Genomic DNA, 27,653 nt, shown 5'->3' with positions numbered 1-27,653 from the left:
CGAGTTACAAGTTACGAGTTCCAGCTGTCACCAGTAAATTACAAAAGAAGAAAGACAAAAGTAAAACTGTAACAGTCCATCCTTTAATTTTTTTACTTTATTATTATTATTGTTACTATCTATTTAATTAGGTACTAATTACTAATAATATGGTCCTGTAATAAACTGTGGATGTGTTTTTTTTTCAGTTTAACCCAAAAGAAATAGTCAGTGGCTCCTATCCAGGAGCTTTTGTGTTCTCCTATCCAAAATGATCCAGGAAAAGTAGGGAAAAACCTCCAATTTACACTTTACACAGCCCAAAAACAGTTTATCATATATATATCTTTAAAAATTAGCATTTTGCAAGATAACGACACATTTTAGTTTTTTGTTTTTTCTCAAAAAAGTAAATTTTTTTTGGATTTGCAATTTATTCGTCTTGACGACCATTGCTACTGCTAATGCTTTTAAGCTTTGAAAGCATAAAACCTTCTGTTTTACAGAGATTTTCCTTCGTCTGCATCTGTACTGTTGTTAAACGATAAGAATACTTCCTCCACCACTGCCACATAGGTAGAGCATGTCACCTGCAGTAATTAATTGTACTTCTGCCCTGTTTCCTGTAAGGTTTATGTGTAATTTCATGAAAGTGTGTTATTATTTCATAATTTTTGTATGGATGGTAATTGTTTCAGGACAAATTGTACCGTGTTAAAAACTCATATATTGCTCCGACTGTTATTATGCCTGATATTTTTAAGGCACATATTGGTTCACTGTTATTTCTTAAACTTTACAGGGTGGTGCTGAATAAAGTGATGGAGAGATCCGGGCACATCAACATTGCCATGACTGAGGATGTCAGTGCCAACGGGACAGCCAGGTCAAACGCTGGCGCATCTGTGGAGTGGAACCAGCAGCCGTGTGGCTCCACCGTTAGCTTCCACAAAATCCACTACAAACTACACCAGAAGAGTGGCTTTGTCTGCAAAGAGAGTACGAGTCCCAGGGAAATACTGGTGGATCTCAAGTGAGTTTAAATACTTATTTTTTTTCATTTCTTTGTCATCGTCATTTGACTTTTGTCTCTTCAAAATGCACCACCCCACCCTCTTCTCCTCACTCACACACTAAAGTGCATTCACAAATAATGGAAATGCTCAAGAAGAGCACCTGAAGTAAATAATAAGTAAGTTAAATAAGTTAAGTTAAATAATATGATGCATTTATGTAATTCTTTTAATTGTGGCACAATTGTTGATTTACAATTTTGGTTCAATAGGAGGTAAAATAAAAAGACATGCGTTTAGGAAAACTGTTTCCTTTATATAAGTACTGAACACAGCACATATTCAATAATGCTTTGGGATAATTTCCTCAAACATGACAAAAAATATCATGACTTCAGAGGGTTTCATTTAACTTTCAGAAAACCAAAGAAATATTGTAAATTCCTGTTTGGAGAACTTGTAAATAATTGTGGTTTTCATATGAAGTCTTCATGCAAGGCAAGAGTGAATAAACTCTCAGAGGGTATTTAAGGTTACTGACATTTCACATGGAAGAATGAATAATTTAACACAACTGTTGGAGACTTTATCTGCCACACTGTTAATTATATGACATTAAGCATGGGTTCTTGCATATAATCTCTCTGAAAAACTGAAGAGAAGTCTGCCAGGAAAATGAATTAAATACCGTCACGTGATGCATCCTCAGACTTTTATTCAGTCCTTTATTTAGATTTTGTATCGCTGAATTTTTCTGCTGCCTTTGTGTGGCTGTTCTTTCTCATTTCTACAGATTATTTTTTATTCTGTGGATTTTTATGTTATTGCTTTTTCACAGCAACTTAATAAACATGATCAATAAGCTGTGTAGAGCAACTCTGGTTGTTTTTTATATTGATTTAATTAATGGGGTTTTACTGCATTTGATCTTACTTATCTTTAACCAGATTTCTATTATGTATGATATATTTTCGTATGTTTTATGTTTCGAACATAGTGAACTGTTTAACTGTGACCTCGTCTGTTTCTGTATGTTAAAAGTGTAGTCTGGTACCTTTTACAAATGTTTTCATTATTACAATCACCTTTAAAATTACCTTGTAATGTGGTATTAGTTTATAAGTAATTTTTCATTGTAATTAAAAAGGCTGGTCCTGTTTGGAGCATTAAAGGATGCCTCCATTATGATGGCAGATTCTAAATCTCTTTGTAACGTTATACCAAATTCCAGCTGTGATATCTGTATTCTTCAGTCTGACTTCCAGCTTGAAGACACACACCTTGTTGCACACAAGTACCTCTGGTGAATTGTAAGATTTCTGCAATGGCCTCTAGACACAATTCAAGACATTCAGAGGAGGATGTGAGCATGACTTACCTCAGCGCTCAGTGCAGCATCCTTGTTTTCCTCAGTGAGCTCAAAAAAGCCTGCAAAACCTGTAAAGCACAATATTCTTCTGAGTGGTCATAACAGGAGTCTGAATCTTCACCTTTCAGCAATTGGACTTTGAAAAAATAGAAGCTGAACTGTTCTGTGTGGAAATGGAGGAACCCGGCAAAAAAACTCCAGATTTTCACATAACAAAACCACTTGACACATCTACCCATCAGTATTCATTAACACTGCAACAGTAATCAGTAACTGAATACTGTGTAACAGTAGTATATACTCTGTTCGCCTATATACTCACTTCCCCCTTTTAAACTCTCCAGAATCAGAATCATCTTTATTGGCCAGGTTCGAACATTGTCCAACAAGGAATTTGACTCTGGTTATTTCGCTCTTTAGGAAGTAAATAAACAACTGTGGTACTTGTTGACATATATACAAATAAACAACTAAGGTGCAGCAGTTTGAGGTAGAGAAAAATGACAGCTCTGAATAAAATAACATATCAATTATACAAAACTAATTATACAAAAATTATACAAAAAATACAAAAAAGTGAGAGCTGCAGTAGAGTGAGGCAGACATGATTATTGCCGGAAGGTGCTTGTTACATTATTATTGTGACTATTATTATTATTATTATTATTATTATTATTATTATTATTATTAGTAGTAGTAGTAGTAGTAGTAGTAGTAGTAGTAGTATTATTATTATTATTATTATTATTACATTATTGTTACATTATACCTTCAAACTTTGGTTTCTTCTGAAATCCCCTGCTTTGTCCAAAAAGCTCAGTTGTCCACCTGCCCACTTGACTCCATACCCACCTTCACTGTTACATAACTGCCGTTATATATTCCATCCTTTTGGTTCCATCGTCCCTTAAAACTGCAATTATACCTCCCAAAATTGGGTCAGATCCCAGCAATGTAAATCATTTTCCACCAGTTTCCAATCTACCATTTCATTCAAAAATTCTTGAAAGAATTGTTTCAATACAGGTTTGTGATCACTTGTATACGGTAACAATAATCTCTTACTTTGTAACTCTGCAGAAATTAGTTTTGGCTGCAAACCTACATGTTTAAATGACAATTAAAAGAACAAGCTCCACAGTTCTGTTATTAATATCACTTTTATGTTGTCTGAATTTTGATCTCAACCTGTCTTATTCTGTCTTTTGGTGTGACTTATTTTCAGCATGTAGAGTCCTCCATATTGTTCTAACCTTTACAAACACACTTTGGTTGACTGGTAAATGAATAAAGAATAACTGTTAATTCTACTGAAGTATACATTTTCTAGCCACTGTATATTTAATTGGTTACATTTACTTGTGTTTGTAGTGGGATTATGAGACCTGGCTTGAATGCTATTCTTGGACCAACTGGAAGTGGAAAATCTTCGTGAGTAACATTCTCCAATCTCCAAAAAAAATTGCTGCTACTACTACTACAACTCCTAATAAAAATAATAAAAAAACAATAAAGTAATCAGTTGCAGATAGCCATGACTTTCAAATATTTTAAACCTGCAGAGTATGCCACAAAGATCTGATGCAACACATTGGTAAACATGAACCTGAAACAACTTGACTAAAAAATGTTGTTGGAGTCAAATTCACAATAGATATCTATTTTTCCATTAACCATATCATTTTTTTCTATATTTGAAATTGAGTGTATCCCCTTCAAATGATTTGGAAGTTATTGCCTGCCTGTTGTCATTCGTCACACTATCACAACTTTTCTGGAAATGGGTCCAAATTAAAATATTATTTTTGTGATGTTTTTTTCCCCCATTTTCAAAGATTCTTGGATGTATTGGCAGCAAGAAAGGATCCTGTGGGTCTCTCTGGGAAGGTGCTCATTGATGGGGCACCACAGCCTCCAAACTTCAAGTGCCTCTCTGGCTATGTTGTCCAGGTAAAATTTCTGGCTGAGGTGTGTGATAACAAAATATTCGCCAGTTAGACCTCCGTGTCAGCAGATCATTTCTTTATCCATGGACAATTGCTTCTTGAGGCATTTTCCAGTGCAGCGATGATTTCTTCTACATGGTTCTGTGTTTTCACTTCATGGTTGTGGGTTCAGTCATCAATGCGAGTTTCAGTTGTTGTTGGCTTTCAAATCCATCATGGAGGTTATATTTAACTTATTTAACGTCTTTGCTAACCTGAAATAATTCATTTGACTTTGTGATCTGAACTATGGTAAAGTTAAGCCTGAAAATAGTTTTGCCTGTGCCGTGATTCGAGTGTAACATTTTTTGGTGAAAAATGTATTGTGTCTGGAAGTGGCATGATATTGAGATTATATTGGAATCTAATATTCACAACCCACTTGGAGATAATATGTACGGTGGTTCTAAAAGACTGTTTTCACTGACTCAAAGCAAAAAAAGATGAAAGCTAAAACACAAGCCATGACTTGTGGAGAGAAGGAAATGTAGCTCATGAAGCCAAAACTATAAAATGAGGGACATTTGAAGGTGTATTTGTAGGTGAAACTGTCCCTCTCACATAACACATTCTGCTTTTAATACATTTTAAACATGAACATATTAACAGTGGCCTTCGCAGTTTAACTTGTAGATGTTCTAAATGCAAGTACTTTGTAAGTTCTTTGCGTAACATATCTGTGGGAATGAATAGTTTCATACAAGTAAAACAAAGAAAAGCCAAAGCAACTACAGTCAAGCTCATGTCTTGTTTCTAGGATGATGTGGTGATGGGTACCCTGACGGTAAGGGAGAATCTCCGTTTTTCTGCCGCACTGAGGCTCCCCAGCTCAGTGCTGCAGAGTGAGAAGGATGCTCGAGTCAACCACCTCATTGAAGAACTCGGTCTCACCAAAGTGGCTGATTCCAAGGTAGAAGATAACAAGTTACTCACCTCTATCTTAAATTATTAGTCCGTGGTATGAGGCCAAGAGAGCAGGTGATGAATCCACTGTTATAGATTCACTGACCTGTGAGTGATTGTGGCTTGTTTTTTTCTCTAAGGTGGGCACACAGATGACACGGGGAATCTCAGGCGGAGAGAGAAAGAGAACCAACATTGGCATGGAGCTGATTTTTGATCCTGCAGTACTATTTCTGGATGAACCGACCACAGGGCTGGATGCAAGCACAGCTAACTCTGTCCTGCTGCTGCTGAAAAGGTAATTCAAATCTTAGCCGCTGATCTCGTATAATTCACTTCATTTTCACACACATGCCTTCAGGTTCTTGATTCTGTATGTATATTTATTTGTCACATATTGATTGTCATCTAAGATGTAATATTACAGATAAGCTGACTTTATAAGCAATAAAACACTTGCTGCATTCTGATTTGTAGCAAAAAAACCTTGACTGTTTAATAAAGTCTGCATTAAATAGTTTCATATCAACATTCTAAACATTTTAATTAATAAATGGTTCACCTTTTTGCATACATTCTATTTCATCTGCTATATATGATAACAGAAAATTAAATTGTATTCGTTGTTTCCCCAATTACAATAGTTAAAGGAGCCGTCTGTAAGAATTGGCCAAAACTGGTACTGCAGTCACTTTCAAAATATTGTTGAGCGGCGTGTACCCTCCCCCTCCTCCCCCTCCTCCCCCCGACCAGAGGTTGCCAGGTAGGCTGCAGAATGCAGCAGGAACGTAGGCTGCCATGGCTGCGATAATTAGAGCCGAGCTGGCAACCCGGATGCCGAAACAATACTGACTTGGTGATTGGGAGATAGGTGGAGGGTGGAGCTTCAGAAACAATACTGACTTGGTGATTGGCAGATAGGTGGAGGGTGGAGCTTCAGGCCAAAACAAAAAATGCCAACATAAACATCAGTTGAGGGCTGCAACTCCTCTTTTTAAACTGGAATATCCTGGCTTGAGTGCTGTTGTCAGTGACATAAGTATTTGAAATGAACATGATTTTTAAATATCGGGGTCATTTTATGATTCGTTTTAATATTGCTCTTACATACAGCTCCTTTAATCATAACTAAAAGTGTTTGCTATATTCATATATGTTATATATGTGTTTTATATTACAGGATCTATTTAAGACATAGATGGAAGTAGCCTTGAAAGGAAAGGGTTTTAGGATTGATCCCTGTGGAACCCCAGGGAAAATATTTGAGTGAAGCTAGCACAAATATTTATTTATTACTATCCATTAATATATAAATATTATCTATTACCTTGGTGAAAATATCTCTCACCTTTGAAACTTGAAATTAAAAATTATTTTTGCATTTCATTTGCATGATATTTAATACGTATTTATATTAATTTATGAAACTGCTGACGGATTTCTGCTTTTGTAGAATGGCCAGTCACGGAAGAACCATTATCATGTCCATTCACCAGCCCCGCTACTCCATCTACAGACTTTTTGACACTCTGACTCTTTTGGTCAGTGGTAGAATGGTGTACCATGGACCAGCACCAAATGCTTTGGACTATTTTGCCAACATTGGTAAATACATACTACTCAAAATGCATCTTTATACTCCTTTTTAGCTTTTTAGTGTTTACTTTAGCATATATGGATATGATTTGTTCTCTAGGCTACCCATGTGAGCCCCACAACAACCCAGCTGATTTCTTTCTGGATGTTATAAATGGAGGTTTTACTGCAACAACCATGACCAAGATGCAGATCTTTGAAGGTAACACCAATTCTAAGCCTTCTGGGACCACTAATGTGTGTCAGGTTTGGGTGTAGAGGACCCAAAATTTAGAAGACTAAGAGGCAGGGACTGACAAGACAGAGTTGTGAACAATCAGGATAGACTAATGAAAAGTAAGTAAGTAAGGCAGCTAGCAAAAAGTACAGATTAGGCAGACATTTACCTCAAATCATGAAAAGGGTCTTAATAAGAATGACAAGAAAAATCAAGATTAATCTGGAATAACCCAGAAGTTGAACAGAAAAAACACAACAAAATACAATAAATAAACGATAAAGCAAAGAACACAGAAATACCCATACGAACCAAAACCCGACATCATGACTCTATGAAGTATTTGTGACAAATGTGAGCTCTGTGTGAGTCTCATATGCCTGGATTTGAGTTGTGCATGTGCCCAAGAAAAGTATATAGCCTTTTTTTTCTTATCTTAACCAAACTGCATGTGTTATTGAAAATAGTTAATCCCCAAAGAGAAATTGATTAATTGATTATTCTGGAAATGGCAAGAATATATATATATATATATATATATATATATATATATATATATATATATATATATATATATATATATATATATTGGATATTTCAAACTTTTTTAACAAATAAAAAACTGAAAAATTGGTTAATACTTTGTAGCGCCACCTTTTGCTGCGATTACAGCTGTAAGTCACTTGGGGTTTGTCTCTATCAGTTTTGCACATCGAGAGACTGAACTTTTTGCCCATTCCTCCTTGCAAAACAGCTGGAGCTCAGTGAGGTTGGATGGAGAGCGTTTGTGAACAGCAGTTTTCAGTTCTTTCCACAAATTCTCGATTGGATTCAGGTCTGGACTTTGACTTGGCCATTCTAACACCTGGATATGTTTTTTGTGAACCATTCCATTGTAGATTTTTCATTTTATGTTTTGGATCATTGTCTTGTTGGAAGACAAATCACCGTCCCAGTCTCAGGTCTTTTGCAGACTCCATCAGGTTTTCTTCCAGAATGGTCCTGTATTTGGCTCCATCCATCTTCCCATCAATTTTAACCATCTTCCCTGTCCCTGCTGAAGAAAAGTAGGCCCAAACCATGATGCTGCCACCACCATGTTTGACAGTGGGGATGGTGTGTTGAGGGTGATGAGCTGTGTTGCTTTTACGCCAAACATAACGTCTTGCATTGTTGCCAAAAAGTTCGATTTTGGTCTCATCTGACCAGAGCACCTTCTTCCACATGTTTGGTGTGTCTCCCAGGTGGCTTGTGGCAAACTTTAAACGACACTTTGTATGGATATCTTTAAGAAATGGCTGTCTTCTTGCCACTCTTCCATAAAGGCCAGAATTGTGCAGTATATGACTGATTGTTGTCGTATGGACAGAGTCTCCCACTTCAGCTGTAGGTGACCTCTGACCTCTGCAGTTCATCCAGAGGGATCATGGGCCTCTTGGCTGCATCTCTGATCAGTCTTCTCCTTGTATGAGCTGAAAGCGTAGAGGGACGGCCAGGTCTTGGTAGATTTGCAGTGGTCTGATACTCCTTCCATTTCAATATTATCGCTTGCACAGTGCTCCTTGGGATGTTTAAAAGCTTGGGAAATATTTCGTATCCAAATCCAGCTTTAAACTTCTCCACAACAGTATCTGGGACCTGCCTGGTGTGTTCCTTGTTCTTCATGATGCTCTCTGCGCTTTAAACGACCTCTGAGACGATCACGGTGCAGGTGCATTTATACGGAGACATGTTTACACACTGGTGGATTCCATTTATCATCATTAGTCATTTAGGTCAACACTCATTCAGAGATCCTCACTGAACTTCTGGACAGAGTTTGCTGCACTGAAAGTAAAGGGGCTGAATAATTTTGCACGGCCACTTTTTCAGTTTTTTATTTGTTAAAAAAGTTCGAAATATCCAATAAATTTCGTTCCACTTCATGATTGTATCCCACTTGTTGTTGATTCTTCACAACAAATTGCAGTTTTATATCTTTATGTTTGAAGCCTAAAATGTGGCAAAAGGCCACAAAGTTCAAGGGGGCCAAATACTTTTGCAAGGCACTGTGTATATATATATATATATATATATATATATATATATATATATATATATATATATATATATATATATATATATATATATATATATATATATATATATTAGTTGTAGTTTTCAAAGAGTATATGCATTCCAATAATGAAAACTGATTGATTTCTCGTATCCATGGACAGACTTCGACGGGCTCAGTACTAAGAAGAATGTTGAGGAACACCTTGTGGAGGAGTACAGGAACAGCAGCTACTCGAGCAACACACAAGCTGAATTAAAACGCATCATTCACAATAAGGACTGTGTATCACCAACTACATCTCGCACCATCACCTACAACAGTTCCTTCTCACACCAGCTGCGATGGGTTCTTCAGAGAACCTTTCAGAACCTCATGTTGACGCCCCAAACATCTGTGGCTCAGGTGAACAATTTCCTTAATTCATTCTTCATTAACTTCAGAGTTTAGATTTTGTTTCTCTTTTATGTCACAGATTTGACCATGCATCCATACCACCTTCAAAAGAATGGAGTGTCATCATTTGTAGCTTTCCTTTCTTTAAAACTCTTGGAAGAGTTCGACTTCATGTTCTCATCAGATGTCTCATCGCGGCAAAATGCTGTTAGAAGTCACCTCACTTTAAGAATTATTAACAGCTAATTGGGCCTAAATGTGTCAAAATAATCCTGCAAGGGGTGCTTTAGGTGGAGTGGGTGTTGTAATCGGCTTTGGTGACTGTTGTGACCCGACTCCTGCCTCTTTGGGCCTATATGTGAACTGATATCATTTCTGGCAAAAGCCCCTTGGCCCAGGTCATGGAGTGATCACATGATGGCATCATGACCGATCCCTCCTTGTTGCCTTTCTTCCACGTGAAGGGCTGAGGGGAATTAGGCGAAAAAGTCTCAACCTTACTGCCTTATCCCTTCACCCTGGGAACCGCTTAGTCTTGTCATAATCTGTAAATTGTTAGGCTTAAAACTTGTGTCGCTCTCACTCGTGGTGCCAGTCAAAGCTTGTGTAGACACTTTGGCGAACCTCATTACGGGTCGGGTCCCCCATAAAACTAAAAACCCCTTCTCACACAGAGTCAGAAATAGAACAGTGCATACTACTACTGAATATATGCAACTATTAATCAGGTATTATGAATACTCTTTAAAAAGAAGTTATAAGAATATACACATGCTAAGAAGAAAACGATTTAAATTATTATATACAGTCAAAACCAGAAGTTTACATGTACTGTAGAAAATGATCTAAGAAATGATCTCTCTCATTATTCTGCCATTCAGCAAATAGAAATCATTTTGGTTCTCCTAACTGATTTAAAAAACGTTTAGTCTAATTTAATGTCAGACAATGATAAAAAATGGATTATGTATATTTTTATAGTGTATGAAAATGTCAGGTTTAAGCTGTTCATAACGCAGTAATTTATTAAATACACTGACTGACCTTTTGAGAGTTTTTAGATGCCAGTTTGCAAACTTTGTCTGTATAAAACCTGTTGATATTAGTAGCAGCTTAAAAAGTAAGTCTACATAAAAAAAAACTGCAACAATCCCAGTTCCAACAATGTTGGGGCACAGTGTATAATGTATGAAAACAAAACAAAAAACAATGATTTGCAAAACTTGCAAAGCTTATAAAATGTTCATAGTGAGGAAATGTAAAATCTTAATAAAAAAAAGAAAGGTAATGTTGAATTTGATGGGAGCAACACATGTAAAACAAAGTTGAGACAGAACAATGTTTACCACCATGCAGCACCCTCTCTTGCAGTGCATCTGGAAACTGAGGAGATCTTTTGCTGGATTATAATGCCTCATTCCTGCTGGTACAAGAGTCAAACAGCCAACAGACCTGGGTCTTCTCACATATTTGTTTCATGTTGCACCAGATGTTTTCAACTTTGGTCAAATGTCTGAACTGTAGAACTGCCAGTTCAGGACTGTTGTACCAAAAAGCCGTCCTTCTGTTATGGATGCACAATGCAGTTCAGCATTGTCTTGCTGAAAGATGCAAGGCCTTCCCGAACAAAATCTGCCCATCCCTTGGGAAATAATCCATCCCAAAAATGTTGGATGTGGATTTTAATACAAACTTTAAAAAAAGACTCTTAAGGCAGAAATTAGATGTCTTCTTTAATTGCTTATTTAGCTCATATATGCTGACAGTGATGAAATAGATATGGACACACTAAATGATTAAGAGGATTTCTACCTTATTTCTTCTTCTGTTTGTCATTTTCAGCAGTTCTTAGCGTGCAAACACAAACATAGTAGTACTTAAGATACTGCCTATGTTTTTTTTGTTTTTGGTTTTTTGTTTTGCTGAAACTAAGCCTACTTCCAAATTATATGAAGAAGGACAACATTTCAAAGATTTCAAAACACTTCTGAGAACTGAAAACAACTTTACACTGGCTTGTTTCACCTCACCAGAACTGCACCAGTTATAGGGATGTCCCTTCTAGTTCAGTGCAGAAGAGCATTTATTGAGAAAGATGTCCACCCTGCTTGAGTTGTCTAAAATTGGTTTGTTTCACCCGTGCAGGTAGGAGTCAACATTTTCCTCGCTCTCATCGTAGGAGCCATTTTCTTTGGGGTCAAAGACGACCAGAGTGGCATCCAGAACCGGTGGGTGCTACCTTTGTCCTTCGAACTGAAACAATTTATTAAATAAGTAAATATTGTCAACATCTCCTTCCAAACTTTCCTTGTCCCTGGTTTTAACTTCAAATATAAGTGCCTATTAGAACACGATTACTGTCATGCAATTAAGTTGACTGTTACATTAACACGGACAAACTGATAAAGGGATGTTTTGTAAAAACTTTGCATGGACTTTAGTTTAAATATCTCACTTCATGTACAGCCTTGCACAAAAGCAAATGCTGTGGAACCACGGAGCACTGAGCATCAGAAATGTCTGATGAACGTGATCAAGAAGGGCTTAAGACTACATATCTGATTAAATATTGTGACAGTTGTGCTGTGGGCAATCTTTCATGACTTTTTTTCTAATAAACATTGTTCTTTTGTCGAGCAGCCATCTGTTGAGTTTAAATTGGTGGCTGCTTCATAAGTAGTGTCAAAAGTAGACTAATTCCTGCACTGCTAATCCTCTTACTTCATGTTATCGGGCACAACCTGGTACTCAGAAGTCAAGTGAGACACATCAGATAACTTAGTGGTCTTTCTTTGTTTCTTGGCATCGCTCAGTGAAATATTAAGACCTAATGCTCTTATATTCGAGGTCAACGCATAGAGTGCATGGAGGACTGCACTGCATGCGGCTTAATGGTCTCAAGTTATTGCTCTTTCTTTTATCTCTCGGTGCAGGGTCAGATTTTTGAACCACACATGAGTCGGCCCATTTTTTATGCATGGACTGTCTGCATGATAGTTGAAGCCCAAGTTTATGAAGCCCATATTTATGACCAGGATACTCGTTTTCTTTGTTTTCATTTTCTCTGCGTAATACTACCTCAAATTAAAATTGTTCTTGAATTAGAGTTACTCTGTTTGTATCTTTGCTCTAGAAAATATGTGTTTTTTTTTCAAATAGAGAATAACAATTGGTTTGTTGCTCCCTGCAGGATGGGAGCCCTCTTTTTCATCACCACCAACCAGTGTTTCAGTACTGTGTCTGCAGCTGAGCTCTTCATCGCTGAGAGGAAGCTGTTTGTGTATGTACTCTGGCTGGAAGTCGTCTGCAATACTGCAACATCTTTGTGCATAGTGTAGCGATTTTGAAGGCACAAGTTAAGACATGCTGTGTAATCTTGTGACAGGCATGAGTACATCAGCGGCTACTACAGGGTATCAGTCTACTTCCTCTCTAAAATCCTATCTGACATCACTATGCGCACCGTCACCTCTGTTATCTTCAGTTTCATTGTATATTTTTTGATCGGTAAGCAATATAGATTTATGAAATCTTTCCTTTTTTTTTTTAAATCTATATAAATGATCTCATTGTGCAGTCGCTTATACTTGTGTGTCCACTCAGGGCTGAAGTCCACAGTCGCAGGCTTTCTTATCTTCACACTGACCGTGACTCTTGTGGCCTACACAGCCACGGCCCTGACCATGGCCATCTCAGCCGACCAGAGCGTCGTCGGTCTCGCCAACATCTTCATGACCATCACCTTTGTATTCATGATGGTGAGAGACGCATCCGTTTAGAAAAACATGTTGGAGATGCACAAGTATGAGTTTGAGGGCAGAGGTTCCTCATGTCTGATTGATATTAAATTCCTCTTTAACAATCTTTTCTTGGATTTTGGTCAGTCTAGTAAATTCTGTAATGAAAAATAAATAAGAATTTGTCAAAATAAATATGGAAAAAGGGAATCCCAACAGGGCCCAGATGGAAGTTCATTTTAAATAGCTCAGACACATAATAATGTCAAGTGTCAAACCTTCTTGCAGTCACTTTAAATATCTACAATTAAACTTTATGGATTTGAAAAATATTGGAACTGAGTGGTCAAACACTGACAACTGTAATAAATGTTATTAAATTATAATTATGCATAAAATATAATGTCTCTTAAAACTATGCGCAGCACCTCAAGAAACCAAAATACATGACACTAACACATAAAAATGTCTATTGAAATTTTAAATCTGCAGCGCTTTTTAATGAACCAAGTGACTATTTTACGACAACAAATTAAAAAAAAAACACAAGTTGTAATAAAGTCTTTACCCCATATAAGTGTGTCTGTGAGTCATGTCAGTCCTCCGCCCGTTGAAGCAAGTTTTGTTTCAGATTTTTTCAGGTCTCCTGGTGAACCTCCCCAGCATCATGGACTGGCTGGCTTGGCTGAAGTACCTCAGTATTCCTCGCTATGGTCTCGCAGTAAGTCAAAAAAGACTTTTGAAGAAAAACATCAATGAGCTGAAATAATGTTGCTTTGAAGTTTTATTTATTGCTGTTAACAACAGCATTTTTCATATTGGTCACATGTAACATATACAGTAATTCTAGTGTTATATTATATTGTGTCAAGCACAGCAGAGGAGCAATACGTACTTTGTACACTAGAGTATGAATGAATGCCCTAAAACCTCAATGAATCAGAGTAAAGGTCTGTAACAAATGTGCCAGAAATCCCTCCCCCTGATAAAACCACTACTTCACAATGTTGCTGCTGAATTTTAATCTAAAAGCTTATGATCTTATGGATGCTAAATACTGCCCAATAGATTTTTTTCTTTTTTTTTTTGGCTTTGTGTCTATTGAATGAATTAAGGCAAAATGAGAAAAATTATACTAAGACCCATTAAAATCTGATGATTTTTATTCTGTTTTTGAGCGCACAAACAAAACAGCATTGAAGGAGGAGGTGATCACTTTCGCACATGACTGTGTTTAGCATATTCATCTCTTCTTTGTGTGGTGTGTACATTTAGGCTTTGAAGATCAATGAGTTTGTAGGTTTGAAGTTCTGCGAGGCGAGTGTAATCCAGCATCCTACTGCATCAGCGGTAATGACCAACTGCACTGTGAGCACAGCTGGACAGATGTGAGTTCACTTGCACACAAGTTACAGCAACATTTTGATGATCCTCAACATCCTCTAACAGCTGACCAGTTTGGATGCGATTCATTTCAGATGTACAGGCGAGCAGTATCTGGAATACTTGGGAATAAACTACAGCTCCTGGGGATTGTGGGAGAATCACATGGCTTTGACGGTTATGATGATCATATTCCTCGTCATTGCCTATCTGAAGCTCCGCTACATCAAGAAGTTTACATAATGTCTTACTCTTAATTCCTCTTCTTGTTTGGTTTTAATGGTCTCCAAAAGTGTCTCTTCATATTCGTAAATAGAAATGTTTTTGAATACACATTTACCTGCCTTCATATAAAATCGCAAAAGAGACTACTGTCGTATCTATAGCATCTATAACATTAAATAAATAAATGAAAGACTGGAAGGTAAACAAACAGTTTCAAAAGTTCATGCACCATTTATCAAGTTCCTTTTCTGAAGTGTGTCATTTAACTATTTATAATCAAAATGTATAAATTACAAAAACCAAAAAAATTATTGATTTGTGGGACTTATTAACAGTAATGACCAAAAAAAAACAAAAGTTTTTTCATTTTTAATCTTAAATTCATCTTTAGAGCACATTTCTTCAGTGATGAAGAATGATGTATCATGTATCATGTTCACAAACTGGTCAGTTAGAATTCAGTTTCATCATCTTTATATGGTAAAATGTGTCTATGTCTATGGAAGTGCAATCTTTTCACACTTACATTCATATAAGACTAACCCAAGACAGAATACCTGCTCAGAGATTCATTCACCACAACATATGGTTACTATATGGTTACAGTAAATTAGAGGGTTCAGCTCATCAAAGATTTAAGTTTTAGTGAAGTAAAATGTATTTATCCTTTTTATTATAAGCCCAGATTTGATTGTATGACAGTATAGGTTTTAATATAATTATGTTACAGTAATTTGAAGTGTTTTATGGTTCATGTTTTAATCAGCAGTAACTCATACCAATGTAAAGCAAGATTAACAATTATCTGTATTTGTCTTACACTATATACCAGATAATATGATTTTGGAATTACATACATAATCATTCTTAACAATTTATGTTAGGATTATTAACCAGAAAGATTCAGACGTGTTTTTGTTCCCGTCTCCCCCTGCATACTGCAATGTTTTTTTGTTCTAGTCATATACTGTACTAAAATATTGAAGTTGCAGCTCTTGTGCTTGGGCTTTACGTGAAAACGTTCAGTTGAGGGTATTCACATCCACACCTTTTTTTGGGAGGGGGTGGGGGGTATTTAGCAGCAGGTGCTTGATAACTGTGCCATGGACACGCCAGATCTAACTATTCCACTCATGCTCCAGTTTAAATGCGAATACGTTCAAATTAAAGTTGAGTCTGCACTGGATATTACAGTTTTTTCCCTTTCTCAAGTCAGAAACCCCGAACCAAAATAAATCACAGTGTACTTCATAACATTTTATTTGGCACAACAGATTAAAAAAAAGATTGCAAAGACTGTAAAAAATTAAGTACAGGGGAAAAATATAATAATAGATGCATGGGTTTCCCATGAACACTAAATGCACTCCAAATCGAAGTTTGTTTCAAGTTACAATATGTATCAATAAATCATAAGCTAATTAATCTCAAGCTTAATTGATGTATGGAAGCTGAGTAAATATGACAGAAGTATGTACCATGCATGTACCTACTGTTTATTAAAAGGATGATAAAAAGTAATCAGCAAAATTAATGTTGATTAAAATGCCTCAAGTATTCCTGTAAATGATAGGATGTGTGGATGCACTTAACAAGCAGGTGAGCGTTTTCACTTTTTTCTTGTATAGAGTAAAATTTGTACACTGGATTCTTTATAAAACATTGAATGTGCTTGCTGGTATACGTGTTTCTTATTGTGATGTAGTAAAAGTCTGTTATTCTTCATTTTATACATATTCTTCTGTTTAAAATCAAACATATTTCTTGGATGGGAAAGAATAAAAAAATGATTTACCCTTATTTCCACTCACTTTCGGCGCATTAAAGTAATCAAAACAAGATGATGAATTTTGTCTTTTCCTTTCTAATATGGCAAGTAGTGTGGACATCTTCAAAAAGGTTTTTTTTGTTTGTTTTGCTTTATGTAAAAAATTCCAACATCTCAAGTTTCCTGTCCTGTCCAGTCCTGTCCGGCTGAGGTGAATTTTCCAAAAGTTTCTTTACAGAGTGGACTCTTCACACGTGGCTTCCTCCATTTGTGGTTGTGTCGAGGCCGTCGGTGGAGAGAGAGGAGGGGGGGCGGGGCCGCGGGCCGACGGGAGTGGTCGGCTGAGGATGGCTGACCTGCGAGACCATGTCATCAGACTCCCAGCGCTCCAGCTCCTCCCTCACAAGCCTCTCCATCTGCTCCCTGTGGACGTCCGGGTCCCGTCCCATACGCTCATCCTGACAAACACATACATACGGTTACCATGCAAACAAGACACACTCACATTCATTTGCATGCACATTTTCATATTTAACCTTTGTTTAATCAGGAATTTAATCCCATTAAGAGTCAAAATCTCCTTTTCAAGGGAACCCTGGCCAAAGCAGGCAGTAGCAAGTGCAAAAGACATTTTCTAAATGACACCGTTAAAACACAAGCAAGACTATCAAAAACAAAAGAATCAATTTACAAGCATGTTTGCTGTCAATGGACAGTATAGACAGAAAACAAAAGTGAATTTAGCTGATATAAAACAGAAAAACGTTGATCTGCTTAACCAAGTTAGCCAATAATCATCCAGAGGACGGCACTGTGAAGTAAAATGAATTAATCCAGATAGTAATGTAACCACATTTTTGTCTGCTTTTTGAGTAAATAAGAGCCAGACAGATGATCCATTGATAATAAAGCCACAGACTTGAACATCCCTGTATGGATGCACTGAATGTGTGTTTGATGCGTCTTACCTCCATGACTCCGTCCAGCAGCCGGACCAGCACGTCTCTCCTTTTAAGTTTTGCTCTCTCCATGCCTTCCAGCTTCACAATCACTGCGTCTATTTTGGACACAATACTGCCGATAGAGTGCTCCATCCTGTCCACACGCCTCACCAGGCTGGTAAAGAGAAAACAATAAAACCTCACGTCGCGTTACGAGTCAAATGTGGCGTACCAGAATGCCTAAAGTAATAAAAATAAGACACAGCTGAATGATATTGTCCTGTAAATGCCGAAACTTGGCATCTGATGCTTTACCCAAGCTGAAAATTGGGTTTTGGAAAAGAGGATTTAGATTACTCTGCCACTTTCAGACATATTTTTTTCATATTTTAGTTTGAATCAATATCATGGCAATTAATAGAGGATATAGATCACTTGGCTGCATGTTGTAAGCAACTTGACTCTTTTATAATATTTAATTGCTGGCTGAATGTGTTGATTCAACATTGAATAAACATCTCATACAAACAGAAATTAGCTTATATAAATGTTTACTATGACTAAAACATTCAGAGTAAAAAAAAAATAAATAAGTAATATGTAAGCTGAATGATAAATAAAACATACATATATAAAATATACATATATATATATATATATATAACTTGGCTGACTAATAAAATAGTTTTAATTGAAGAGATATCGTGACATTAGGCTTAAAAGGTGCATACACTTGAAACTCCTCATATGAGACACCCCCTGAGCTGCTGCCACGGCGTCGGGAACTATGACCGGAATCCTCATCATCATCCTCTTCCGAGTCGTCCTGCGTACGAGGAAAGCTTCGCCCGCTGTTGGGTCGAGTCAGCGAATTGCGTTCCAGATCCAAGTCCTCCTAGCATACGAGGAGAAAGACACTGAGTGCCTGCAAGTGTTGCGTTCGTGCGCGCTTCCACATCCTAGCATTTGTTGGACAAATCAAACAAGCGTTTGGCTTCTTTCACTCACTCTTTCTCTTTCTAGGTCGTCTCGCATTTGCTGGTGCTCATGCTCTGTCAGTTCTGGATCGCCATCTTGATCGTACTTGGCAAAGATGGCCTGAATCTCTGCATCCGTGTGGCCCTTTCTGAGAAAAGACAGAAACAGAAATACTGAAGAGCCGCTGTATGATCTAAATCTGTTTCCTCAAATCAAGCACAAAATCTGAATGTGCATCTGAAAGAAATGCATGGCTTTTAGTATGATCTTAGGTTTTAGTCACCCTTTGAGATCCTGACGGAGTTCATCAAAGTTCATTTTCCCTCCTGCTTGACGCAAACTGTCTGAGATGTCATCTACTGCCGTTTTCTTCAGTCTTAACTTCATTAAAGCTTTGTTACAACCCTGAGGGATTGAAATAAAAGAAAAACATTTGCTCTTATCCAACAGCCTCTGTTATATTAGTAAGGACAGACTGTAACAACAGATCCCTCAAACCTAATAACGCCCTGATATTTCTTCTCAATTAAAAAAACAAAAAGTTTATTGTCTCAAAAAAAATGGAAAACACATTACACAGGACACCAGTTGAGGTTAAGATTTAGAAAACACCATGTGTTTTTGTAAATATTAAAAAGCAGTTTTTGGGGGGTTATTCCATACAGTATACTCATACTGTATCTAAATCCCCTGCAACAGATATGTATTTAAGAGTCTGAAACTAAAACGTGATGGCATATTATGACATGTAAAGGTTATACATGAACTGTAAACGGGAAAAATAAACTATCAAGGATATTATGAGACGCATGTTCTACACTTCCTCTGTCATTAAGATGAACTATACACCTTACAGTATTTTGAAACAAAAATACTTTTTAATCACAATGATAACATAATTAACATATTTTCTGAAGAAAACATCATTTTTTAAATATTGTTTTTAAATGTGGTTCACGTGTCAGATTTCAAAAGTTTGTATCCTTAAGTGGAGTTAATCACATCCTGATTCAGGGGTACACGTGGATACAGATATACTTCTTTCACTTGTTATTTCAGCAGATAGATTGAATTAAATGTCTTGTGTACAATGGGGTGACAGGTGGCAGGATGAACTGCAATTTGAAATCCCACTGCCTTATTTTTGCATGACTCTGTAAATTGAAATGCAGTTACAGATGTTATCTTCCAACCTGACAATAGATCACCAGAAATATTATGGACTGTGACTTTACAATGCAGTTTCATACCTTCTTAATAAGATCGGTCATTTCCATCTCAGATCTGTGCTGGGACATGTCAGCCTTCACCTCGGAGTACGTGTCATTGATGATAGCCAGGAACATGTTCTAGAAAGACAAAGACATATTGTATTACTGTTTTAGCGAAGAGCATTTTGAGCAACAGGAGCAAACATACTTCTGTGGCATAAAACATGAATCCCCTACTCACCATAAGAATAAAGAAAATGAAGAATACAAATGTAGTAAAGTAAATAGGTCCAAGCACTGGATTCGCTTCCTCGATCTCTGAGAAGTTAAAGTCTCCCAAGATGATACGGAACTGGGTAAATCTACAGAAACAACAGAGCATTTAAGGGTTGGTTTTTCTTTTCCACACAACAAAAAATGCTATTTGTCAAAAGTATAACTAAATGTGTGTTACAAGCTCACGGGTCTTACATGCTGGCTTGGAAAGTGCTGAAATCGTTAACTTGCGTTCCAAATACCAAGTAGGCCAGCTGAGCATATGCCAGGAAGATGATGAAGAACATGATGGCAAAACCCACAAGGTCCTTGGCACAGCGAGACATAGTGCTGGACAACTGACTCATGGTTTTATTGAAATTGATAAACTTGAAAAGCTGGTGGAAGAGAGAAATCATAGTATTATCCAACTGCTCATTCCTATAAGGGTCCGCTGTGGGGTAATTGTGGACCACAGATGAAGGAATCATACCTTGACCCAGGAAAAGAAGACAATAACCGCAGCCATGTTGTTAAACTGGACCTGCAGGTTGGCCAAAGGCTCAAAACTAGGGTGGGAAGTGTAGTTCTCCAACAGTCCTGAGAGCAAGTTTCTGGCCATGGCTGTTCTGGCTATGCTCATGATAATGGCAACGATACTCAACTGTTAAAAAGATTTTTTTTTTTTAAAAGAAATATCATTAAAATATAGTTTAAATAAACTAACCTAAGCAGGACCCTTTATTTTGTATACCTACCACAAGGATGAGAACATCAAGGCAGTTCCACAAGCTCTTGAAGTAGTGCAGTCGGTGGACGTGGATTTCCAGCACCTCCTCCACCACGTAGTAGAGGATGAAGAGGCAGAAGGCCACTTCACACACGGCAACAAAGTAGTCCCAGCTGGACACATATCTGATCAGGCGCACCGTTTGGAACTGCCAAGAAGTTACCACCCCACCAGTAGCGGGGAATTCCACCAACAACCTGACAAATCCATTAGATTATACTAATTAGAACATTTATACAATAGCATCAAAAAAACTGGTACTAATATTTTGCCTAAACATACTGCAATAAAGTGTATAAATCTGGAATCCTAATATTATGGAAGGGTTTCCACTTTTACATGTCATTTTACATTCTTGACTTTTTGTGTTAAAGGGGACCTATTATGGCATCTAATATCTATTTTAAACAGGCCTTGAATGTCTTAAAAACAAGCTTTGATTGTCTTTCCTAAATAAATTAGAAATTCAGCCTATGAGCCATGTCTTTATCGTCCCATCCTCTAACCTCATTCTCCATGTGGATTCTGAGTGGGCGGGGAGGCTATGATAATGAGGCACTGTGCTGATTGGCTGCCTGAATGACGCGATACACCGCTACGAAAAAATGGCGGAAGCTCCGGCCGGCGGAGTTAGTTGTGGGCGTGGTTTCACGCATCGGAGGCCAACCTATGTAAATTGAATCAGAATCTGAACGGCTCGTAGAAGCCACATCACACTGGACGGCTCATCCGGGCGGCTGTACAGACACTGCAGAATTTGGTTGCTTTCCTCCTTCTCTGAGTTGGCAGGGTGAGGGGAGACCACTTTATATATGTTAAAGCAAGAAAAAATGTGTTTTTCATAATAGGTCCCCTTTAAGTGCCATATCAAACACGGTGGTCTTCGATATACATGGATGCCAGTGTTCTGTAGTGACAATGACAACAAGTTTTTGTACTCTGCATGATCCCACATTAAAATATGTGTTTGCTGCTGCTCCAAGTAATACAAATGGACATAAGGAAACTGATCGTTCTTACCTGGCGATGCAGAAAAGATTTATGTTTCCATTGTACACAGAGAAGTCGAGGAAAACTGCTCGCGTGCCTCTGTCCAGCCACAAGTGATCTTTGAGAAACTGCAATTGGAAGGCTGATTCCTCCTTGGTACGAGATAAGTCTTGGTAGTATCCCCCACCTCCATATTTTGACACCTGACCCCAGTGACTGCTGCCGTTCATCTCACTCTCTGTGGTGTACATCCACCTGTCAAACATCAAAAGAAAAGGGTTTACTATGAAACTATGTAATAAAAGATCTCAACAATCCTACATTCTCAACAAACAAAAAAAAGTTCATGTAATGCAGCTGCTTCAAAAGCAATAACTTACGCTGTTCTATTCTTTGGGCCAAAGGAGGTGGTATCCTCGTTGCTTGGCGTGTATATGTTATAGCAGTCCTGGACCTCATCCCTTAAATCCTCGTGGATGGAGCAGGACTCATTGCGGACTTTTATTTGCCGGAGCCGTGGCACACCGAGTAGGAGGTTTTCATAGTAGATGAAACTCTGATTCTCTGGCAGGCTCTTATTGTTGTACCACACCTCCCAGTACATGCCACTGAGAAAGGGCCCTTGTGTAAACTGAAAGTGTAAAATAGTTGAATTGTAGCACAAAGAGAAAAATCCAAAAACTGATAAATATGAAATGGGTCAATTATTCCGATATATAAATCTGTTTGCTTGCTGTTTTCTGTTTCCAGTCTTGATAAGTGAATATTCACAGTTTTCAGCATAGACAGCAAGCCAGCACAGATGCAAAAGTTCTTCTCACAAGATGTAAAGCCATTTAATACAAACTGCAAAAAAACGAATAAATAAATTAAATAAGAGATGAATGATTTTACCTTCCAGAAATCCTCCATGGTTGACAGGCTCCTGAAAGTAGTGGGGTCCCCAGCAGATAGCGGTGTGTCGAGGAAAAGCTGAGACATGACTTTGGTGTAGTAGTACATATTGGTACTCACCATCCCATAAGTCACTGCAGAGGAGATCACAGGATATGAAAGTTATTACCGAAAAATATGTTGAAAATAAAGCAAGGATCCCACGTGACCCAGCGGCAAGGGGTCTGACTGATTGATGCATCAATAAATATTTGGTATACATCTACCGTGATAAGCTTAAACTCTAATCTCATAGCCAAATTGAAATAACTTATGGTTTCACCTATGCATTATAAGTATCTCTTGCTTTCGCAGCAGTTTTCACAGTGAAGGGAAACTTCATCATAGTAAAACTGTGCCTGGCAAAATATGCCTTAATTGTGCCTGGCAGAAAACTCATGTCCTGACCCACCCTAAACCACAGCATGGCATTTTGCATTGCAGTTAGAAAAAACTGAAAAGAAGAGAAATGTATTACACTTACACTTTGAGTGTGGAAACTAAATTTCCAGCAACAGGGCCACATTTTAAAAGGCTTTCTCCAACTCGCTTAGATCAACTGTTCCTTCAGTTCAGCCCAAGACTACTTTATTTTCCTTAGACCATATAACCATCCACTCGCTAAGAGCATGCTTACATCACATTTCCATGCTCGTAAATGGGTGCAGTTTCAGGAGGTGGTCGTACCTCCTGTGCTTTGTTTGTGTGCTATAAAGTGATATAGAACATATATTTTGTACAATAATAGTTACGAGTGCCTTTCACTGTGTTGAATTAGTCAAATAATAAGAACTAAGCAGATAACAATTGATAATGACTTTAGAATACCACAGACAACTAAATTTGAAAGAAAGCTATTTATTCAATTTGTTGATTTATTAATTGGTTGCTTTACACAATAACAGGTCACTCAGAATTCTGATTAAATACTCACAATCCTTTTTCCAAGTGTAAATGCACTACTAACTTCAAAACTTATTAGTTAGTATCACCAAACTACAACCTAATTCATACCGTTAAATGAGCTCAGTAGTAGCATAATACTGTTGTAATACTTAGGTATTACTCATTTGGTATGTGTGTAGTCCTCCAATTGTCATTATTCCCACAACATGAAAATGATTTTGAAGTAATTCTACTACTTCAGGTTTACCTGACAATGCCAAGGCAACAAAGCAATATATTGGAGATGTTTTCTATTAAAAAAAGAAAACAAAATGTCACTGTGTTTTGTGTGCACTCACTTACAGATACTAATGGTGATGAGAAAGGCAATATACGTGAGCATCTCTCTCAGGATGTTCCTGAGGTACATTTCTCGGCTGCTGTCGCCATCCTCCATCAGCTCTGTGCCCCACAGAACTGCGAGAGACAGTTCAAAAGGGCATGAATATATTTAATTCAAAGTTATTTAATTCAGTAAAACTCTTAGTACATTCTGCTTTATTTAGATTATATAACTATAAACAGTAAACCAACATTTAAAGTTCCCAAACAGCCATTCACAAATAAAGTATACACTGTTTTTATGATTTTTGCTTAATACACCATCACAAGAGATTTGAAATAAAACAATCAACATATGATCAGTGCAGATTTTCAGCTTTACTATATTTCACTAAAAACATTTAATATTTAGAAATTTCAAGCATTTTATGCAAAGTATCTCCATTTTCAGAGGCTCAGGGGTCTCTGGACAATTGGCTCAAAAGACATTGCTTGGATAGATGTGCTCCATTCCCTTATTACTTCAAGACATATTACGCAAACAAAAGATCTGGAATTGATATCTTATTTTGGCAGCTGTTTGACTAGAGCTACGAATATGAAAGCAGTGACATCTGTCAAACATGGTGGAGGCAGTGTTATTGTATGAGTATGTCCATAAAGCTGTAAATAGACAATTATTCACAATACAGATGAATAATGACTTCAAGCAAAGTGAGAAAGCAATTCAAGATTTTTTTGAAGGTAAAGAAATAGAACATTCCTAAACTGCCTAATCTCAACCCAATAGACTATGCTTTTTACAAACACCAGGAAACTGGACCATATTACACCGGTCATGAAATCACTACACTGGCTTCCAGTGAGTCAAAGGATAGAGTTTCAAATCTTACTGCTGGTCTAAAAAGCACTGAATGGTCTTGGACCAAAATACATGGTTGATCTGTTAGTTCCTATGAAGCTCCCAGACCCCTGAGGTTCATCTGGATCTGGTTTGTTGTGTGTCCCAAGAACAAGAACCAAGCAAGGTGAGGCAGCGTTCAGTTATTCTGCTCCTCACCGGTGGAACAAACTTCCTGTAGACCTGAGGTCTGCTCCAACTGTCAGCTCCTTTAAATCAGGCCTAAAAACATTACTGTTTACTGAAGCGTACTCCTAAATTAAATACTTACCTGCTGTACTCTACTGCCCTTACTTTTTAACAACTTGTGCTTTTTATTATTTTACCTCTTTTCTTATCATTTTATTTCATTTTATTTGTTATTTAGGGTTTAATTGTGTCTTGCAGCTTTTAATGTTGATGTAAAGCACTTTGAATTACCTTGTGTTGAATTGTGCTATACAAATAAACTTGTCTTGCCTTTCCTTGCCTTTCAGAAGACAACTGAAGGCAAAACTGAAGAAAGAAATGCCCACAAACAAGCAGCAACAGAAGGTGGCTGCAGAGAAAGTCCAGATAGGAAACTCACAATCTGATTAAATCCATGGGCTCCAGACTCCAGGAAGTCATTGGCTGCAAAGGAAGTACTTTGCGCTAAAGGGTTCTAATTCCTAAATAGCAAATGGCATTTTTTTTTTTTGGGGAACTTAATTTTTATTGAGTTTTCAACAACAATACATCATATACATTTTCTTCTTTCTTTTTCCTTTTTCAGCTGCATACATTTGTACACATTATACTTAAGTATTAAGCAAATAAAACAAGAGAAAACAACAACATAATTATTCACTCCAAAATATACGTATATAATAACAAACCCATAAATTTAAAAAAATATATAGTAAAATCAATAATAATAATTGTCCACTCCAAGGTACAACGGTGTGTATAAAAATGCAGGCACCATATTTACTCTAGGAAAGATTGGCATGTGTATAAAATATGTGCATAGAGGGAATACAGTAAGAATTAGGCAGGTGGGCTGAGCCACATTGTGTAATAGACCTCATTGTATTAATAAAGCTATAACAGGGCTCCACCGCTTAATAAAGGTGGATTTTTGGAGCCTTAATGAGTAAGTGACTTGTTCCATATGATAGAGATCCCATACTTTTCGGATCCATATACAGGACTGTCTCAGAAAATTAGAATATTGTGATTTTCTGTAATGCTATTACAAAAACAAAAATGTCATACATTCTGGATTCATTACAAATCAACTGAAATATTGCAAGCCTTTTATTATTTTAATATTGCTGATCATGGCTTACAGCTTAAGAAAACTCAAATATCCTATCTCAAAAAAATTGAATATTCTGGGAATCTTAATCTTAAACTGTAAACCATAATCAGCAATATTAAAATAATAAAAGGCTTGCAATATTTCAGTTGATTTGTAATGAATCCAGAATGTATGACATTTTTGTTTTTTTAATTGCATTACAGAAAATAAAGAACTTTATCACAATATTCAACTTTTCTGAGACAGTCCTGTATATTGTATGTGGGAGAGTCTGGTTTCAGCCATCTGATATTTATGCACTTCAAGGCTGCTGTAAATAATGCAAGATGGCATATTTTTGAAGAAACTCTGATTATCTAACTTTTCTTCCATCATGACTGTGAAAACTAAAATGCATGCATAAAAGTATTCGTATGCCATACCTCTGATTTTGTGCAGAATGAGCTTCATGCAGCCGGGCTGCTCCTGCCTGCCCTGCTGCTGCTGGTCTGCAGGCGGGGTCGGGTACAGTCCTGCCCGGGACATGTGGGCGCTGCTGCCCCGGTGGTGGTAGCTGCCCAGGCCGCTGCTGCAGCTGCTGCTGGAGGCCGTGGACACCGACCTCCGCCCGGGGCTCGCCTGGGGCCAGTCCGCCTCCATGATCTCCTCCTCCGGCTCAAAGCCCGGGTTGTCCCGGCTCCACGCCTGCCTGGACGGAGGGGACGGGGTGGCTCCCCCGACACCCAGGTCCTGGTGCTGGATGATGTTCTCCATCTCTATCCCCTCGCCGGGGCCGGGCTGGCTCTGCGGCAGCTGCTGGGGTCGCACTCGAGATGAGCTCATGGTGCAATCAGCTGTTTATAGAGAGCCAGTCATCAGAAACATGAAGCCTCTACAGCCCGAAAGAATGAAAAACTTTAGAGCTGCTGAAGCGCTCTCATCAAAACCTTTACAACTTCTCCTCGAGCGACTCAAAAACTGCCCTTTTGTTATAAACTGGTGACTTGTAGGCTACGAGCGTTGTTTTTAAAGCAACATTAAACGGAGCGTCGCATAAAAATGCCGTCTTTAAGTGATAAAACTAAAATATTTTCCTGGTCCCGTAACAGCCATCTTGTTCTTCCACTGTTCCCCCAAAAAAAGTCTTCATCCTCCTTTCGGGACTCAGGTTACACAAGAAGTTATGGCGTCACACAGTAAAGGATGGAAAAAACACCACGGGCATAACGTTTTTCTTCATTAAATCACTCAAGTTATTGATTTGAACAGGTTTTTTGAATGTCATTTAAATTTCCAGTTTGTTGACTGGGTTGAGACGGGTTTTTTTCTCTGTACTCTGGCCCTTTAAAATCAACATGTACATCTTTTCTTTTTACTTTATATTTTGTATCTCACTTAATATTATTTGTTCTTTTGTATTGCACCAAATCACCACAGCAAATTCCTTGTGTGTGTTAAAAAACTACTTGGCAATAAACTTCTTTGTGATTCTGATTCTGATTCTGAGAATCAAAGCTGAATTTCCAGTGCATATTATTA

General features: G+C 37.6%; 2 protein-coding genes across 3 annotated transcripts; one reads left to right on the top strand and one right to left on the bottom strand.

Moving 5' to 3' along the window:
• Window positions 1–206: 206 nt before the first annotated feature.
• abcg2d (ATP binding cassette subfamily G member 2 (JR blood group)) lies at window positions 207–15,194 on the top strand. The gene is made up of 16 exons (XM_061717982.1): window positions 207–264; window positions 782–1,012; window positions 3,733–3,792; window positions 4,197–4,311; window positions 5,104–5,256; window positions 5,390–5,547; window positions 6,703–6,854; window positions 6,946–7,047; window positions 9,282–9,523; window positions 11,660–11,742; window positions 12,705–12,794; window positions 12,900–13,021; window positions 13,118–13,272; window positions 13,883–13,972; window positions 14,527–14,639; window positions 14,730–15,194. The coding sequence occupies exons 1-16, from the start codon at window positions 251–253 to the stop codon at window positions 14,875–14,877; spliced, it is 2,028 nt and encodes a 675-aa protein (XP_061573966.1). The 5' UTR covers window positions 207–250; the 3' UTR covers window positions 14,878–15,194.
• Window positions 15,195–16,103: 909 nt separating this feature from the next.
• pkd2 (polycystic kidney disease 2) lies at window positions 16,104–27,273 on the bottom strand. Of its 2 annotated transcripts, none has more exons than XM_061717973.1 (15): window positions 26,558–27,273; window positions 23,974–24,087; window positions 22,687–22,820; window positions 22,173–22,423; window positions 21,823–22,047; window positions 20,771–20,999; window positions 20,506–20,676; window positions 20,229–20,410; window positions 19,999–20,119; window positions 19,797–19,895; window positions 18,830–18,951; window positions 18,577–18,694; window positions 18,300–18,460; window positions 17,596–17,743; window positions 16,104–17,085 (listed from the first exon to the last, which is right to left on the bottom strand). In XM_061717973.1, exons 1-15 carry the CDS (start codon window positions 26,955–26,957, stop codon window positions 16,876–16,878), a joined length of 2,685 nt encoding a protein of 894 aa, XP_061573957.1. In that variant the 5' UTR covers window positions 26,958–27,273; the 3' UTR covers window positions 16,104–16,875. The 2 variants fall into 2 exon arrangements, with proteins under 2 accessions (XP_061573957.1, XP_061573950.1); XM_061717966.1 differs by having other exon boundaries at window positions 18,300–18,463; window positions 26,558–27,271.
• Between the last annotated feature and the right edge of the window lie 380 nt (window positions 27,274–27,653).

This window comes from Cololabis saira, chromosome 1, assembly GCF_033807715.1.
Source record: "Cololabis saira isolate AMF1-May2022 chromosome 1, fColSai1.1, whole genome shotgun sequence".
In the NCBI taxonomy this organism is placed as follows: Eukaryota; Metazoa; Chordata; class Actinopteri; order Beloniformes; family Belonidae; genus Cololabis; species Cololabis saira.
This window is presented reverse-complemented; position numbering and strand designations above follow the sequence as displayed.

Coding starts and splice junctions, on each gene's coding strand:
- abcg2d (XM_061717982.1), top strand. Junction 4,312..5,103: donor TCTCTGGCTATGTTGTCCAG/GTAAAATTTCTG, acceptor TCTTGTTTCTAG/GATGATGTGGTGATGGGTAC. Junction 5,548..6,702: donor GTCCTGCTGCTGCTGAAAAG/GTAATTCAAATC, acceptor CTGCTTTTGTAG/AATGGCCAGTCACGGAAGAA.
- pkd2 (XM_061717966.1), bottom strand. CDS start 26,957: ATGAGCTCATCTCGAGTGCGACCCCAGCAGCTGCCGCAGAGCCAGCCC. Junction 21,000..21,822: donor AATCTTTTCTGCATCGCCAG/GTAAGAACGATC, acceptor TGGATTTGTCAG/GTTGTTGGTGGAATTCCCCG. Junction 17,086..17,595: donor TGCTGGACGGAGTCATGGAG/GTAAGACGCATC, acceptor TGTGTTTGTCAG/GATGAGCGTATGGGACGGGA.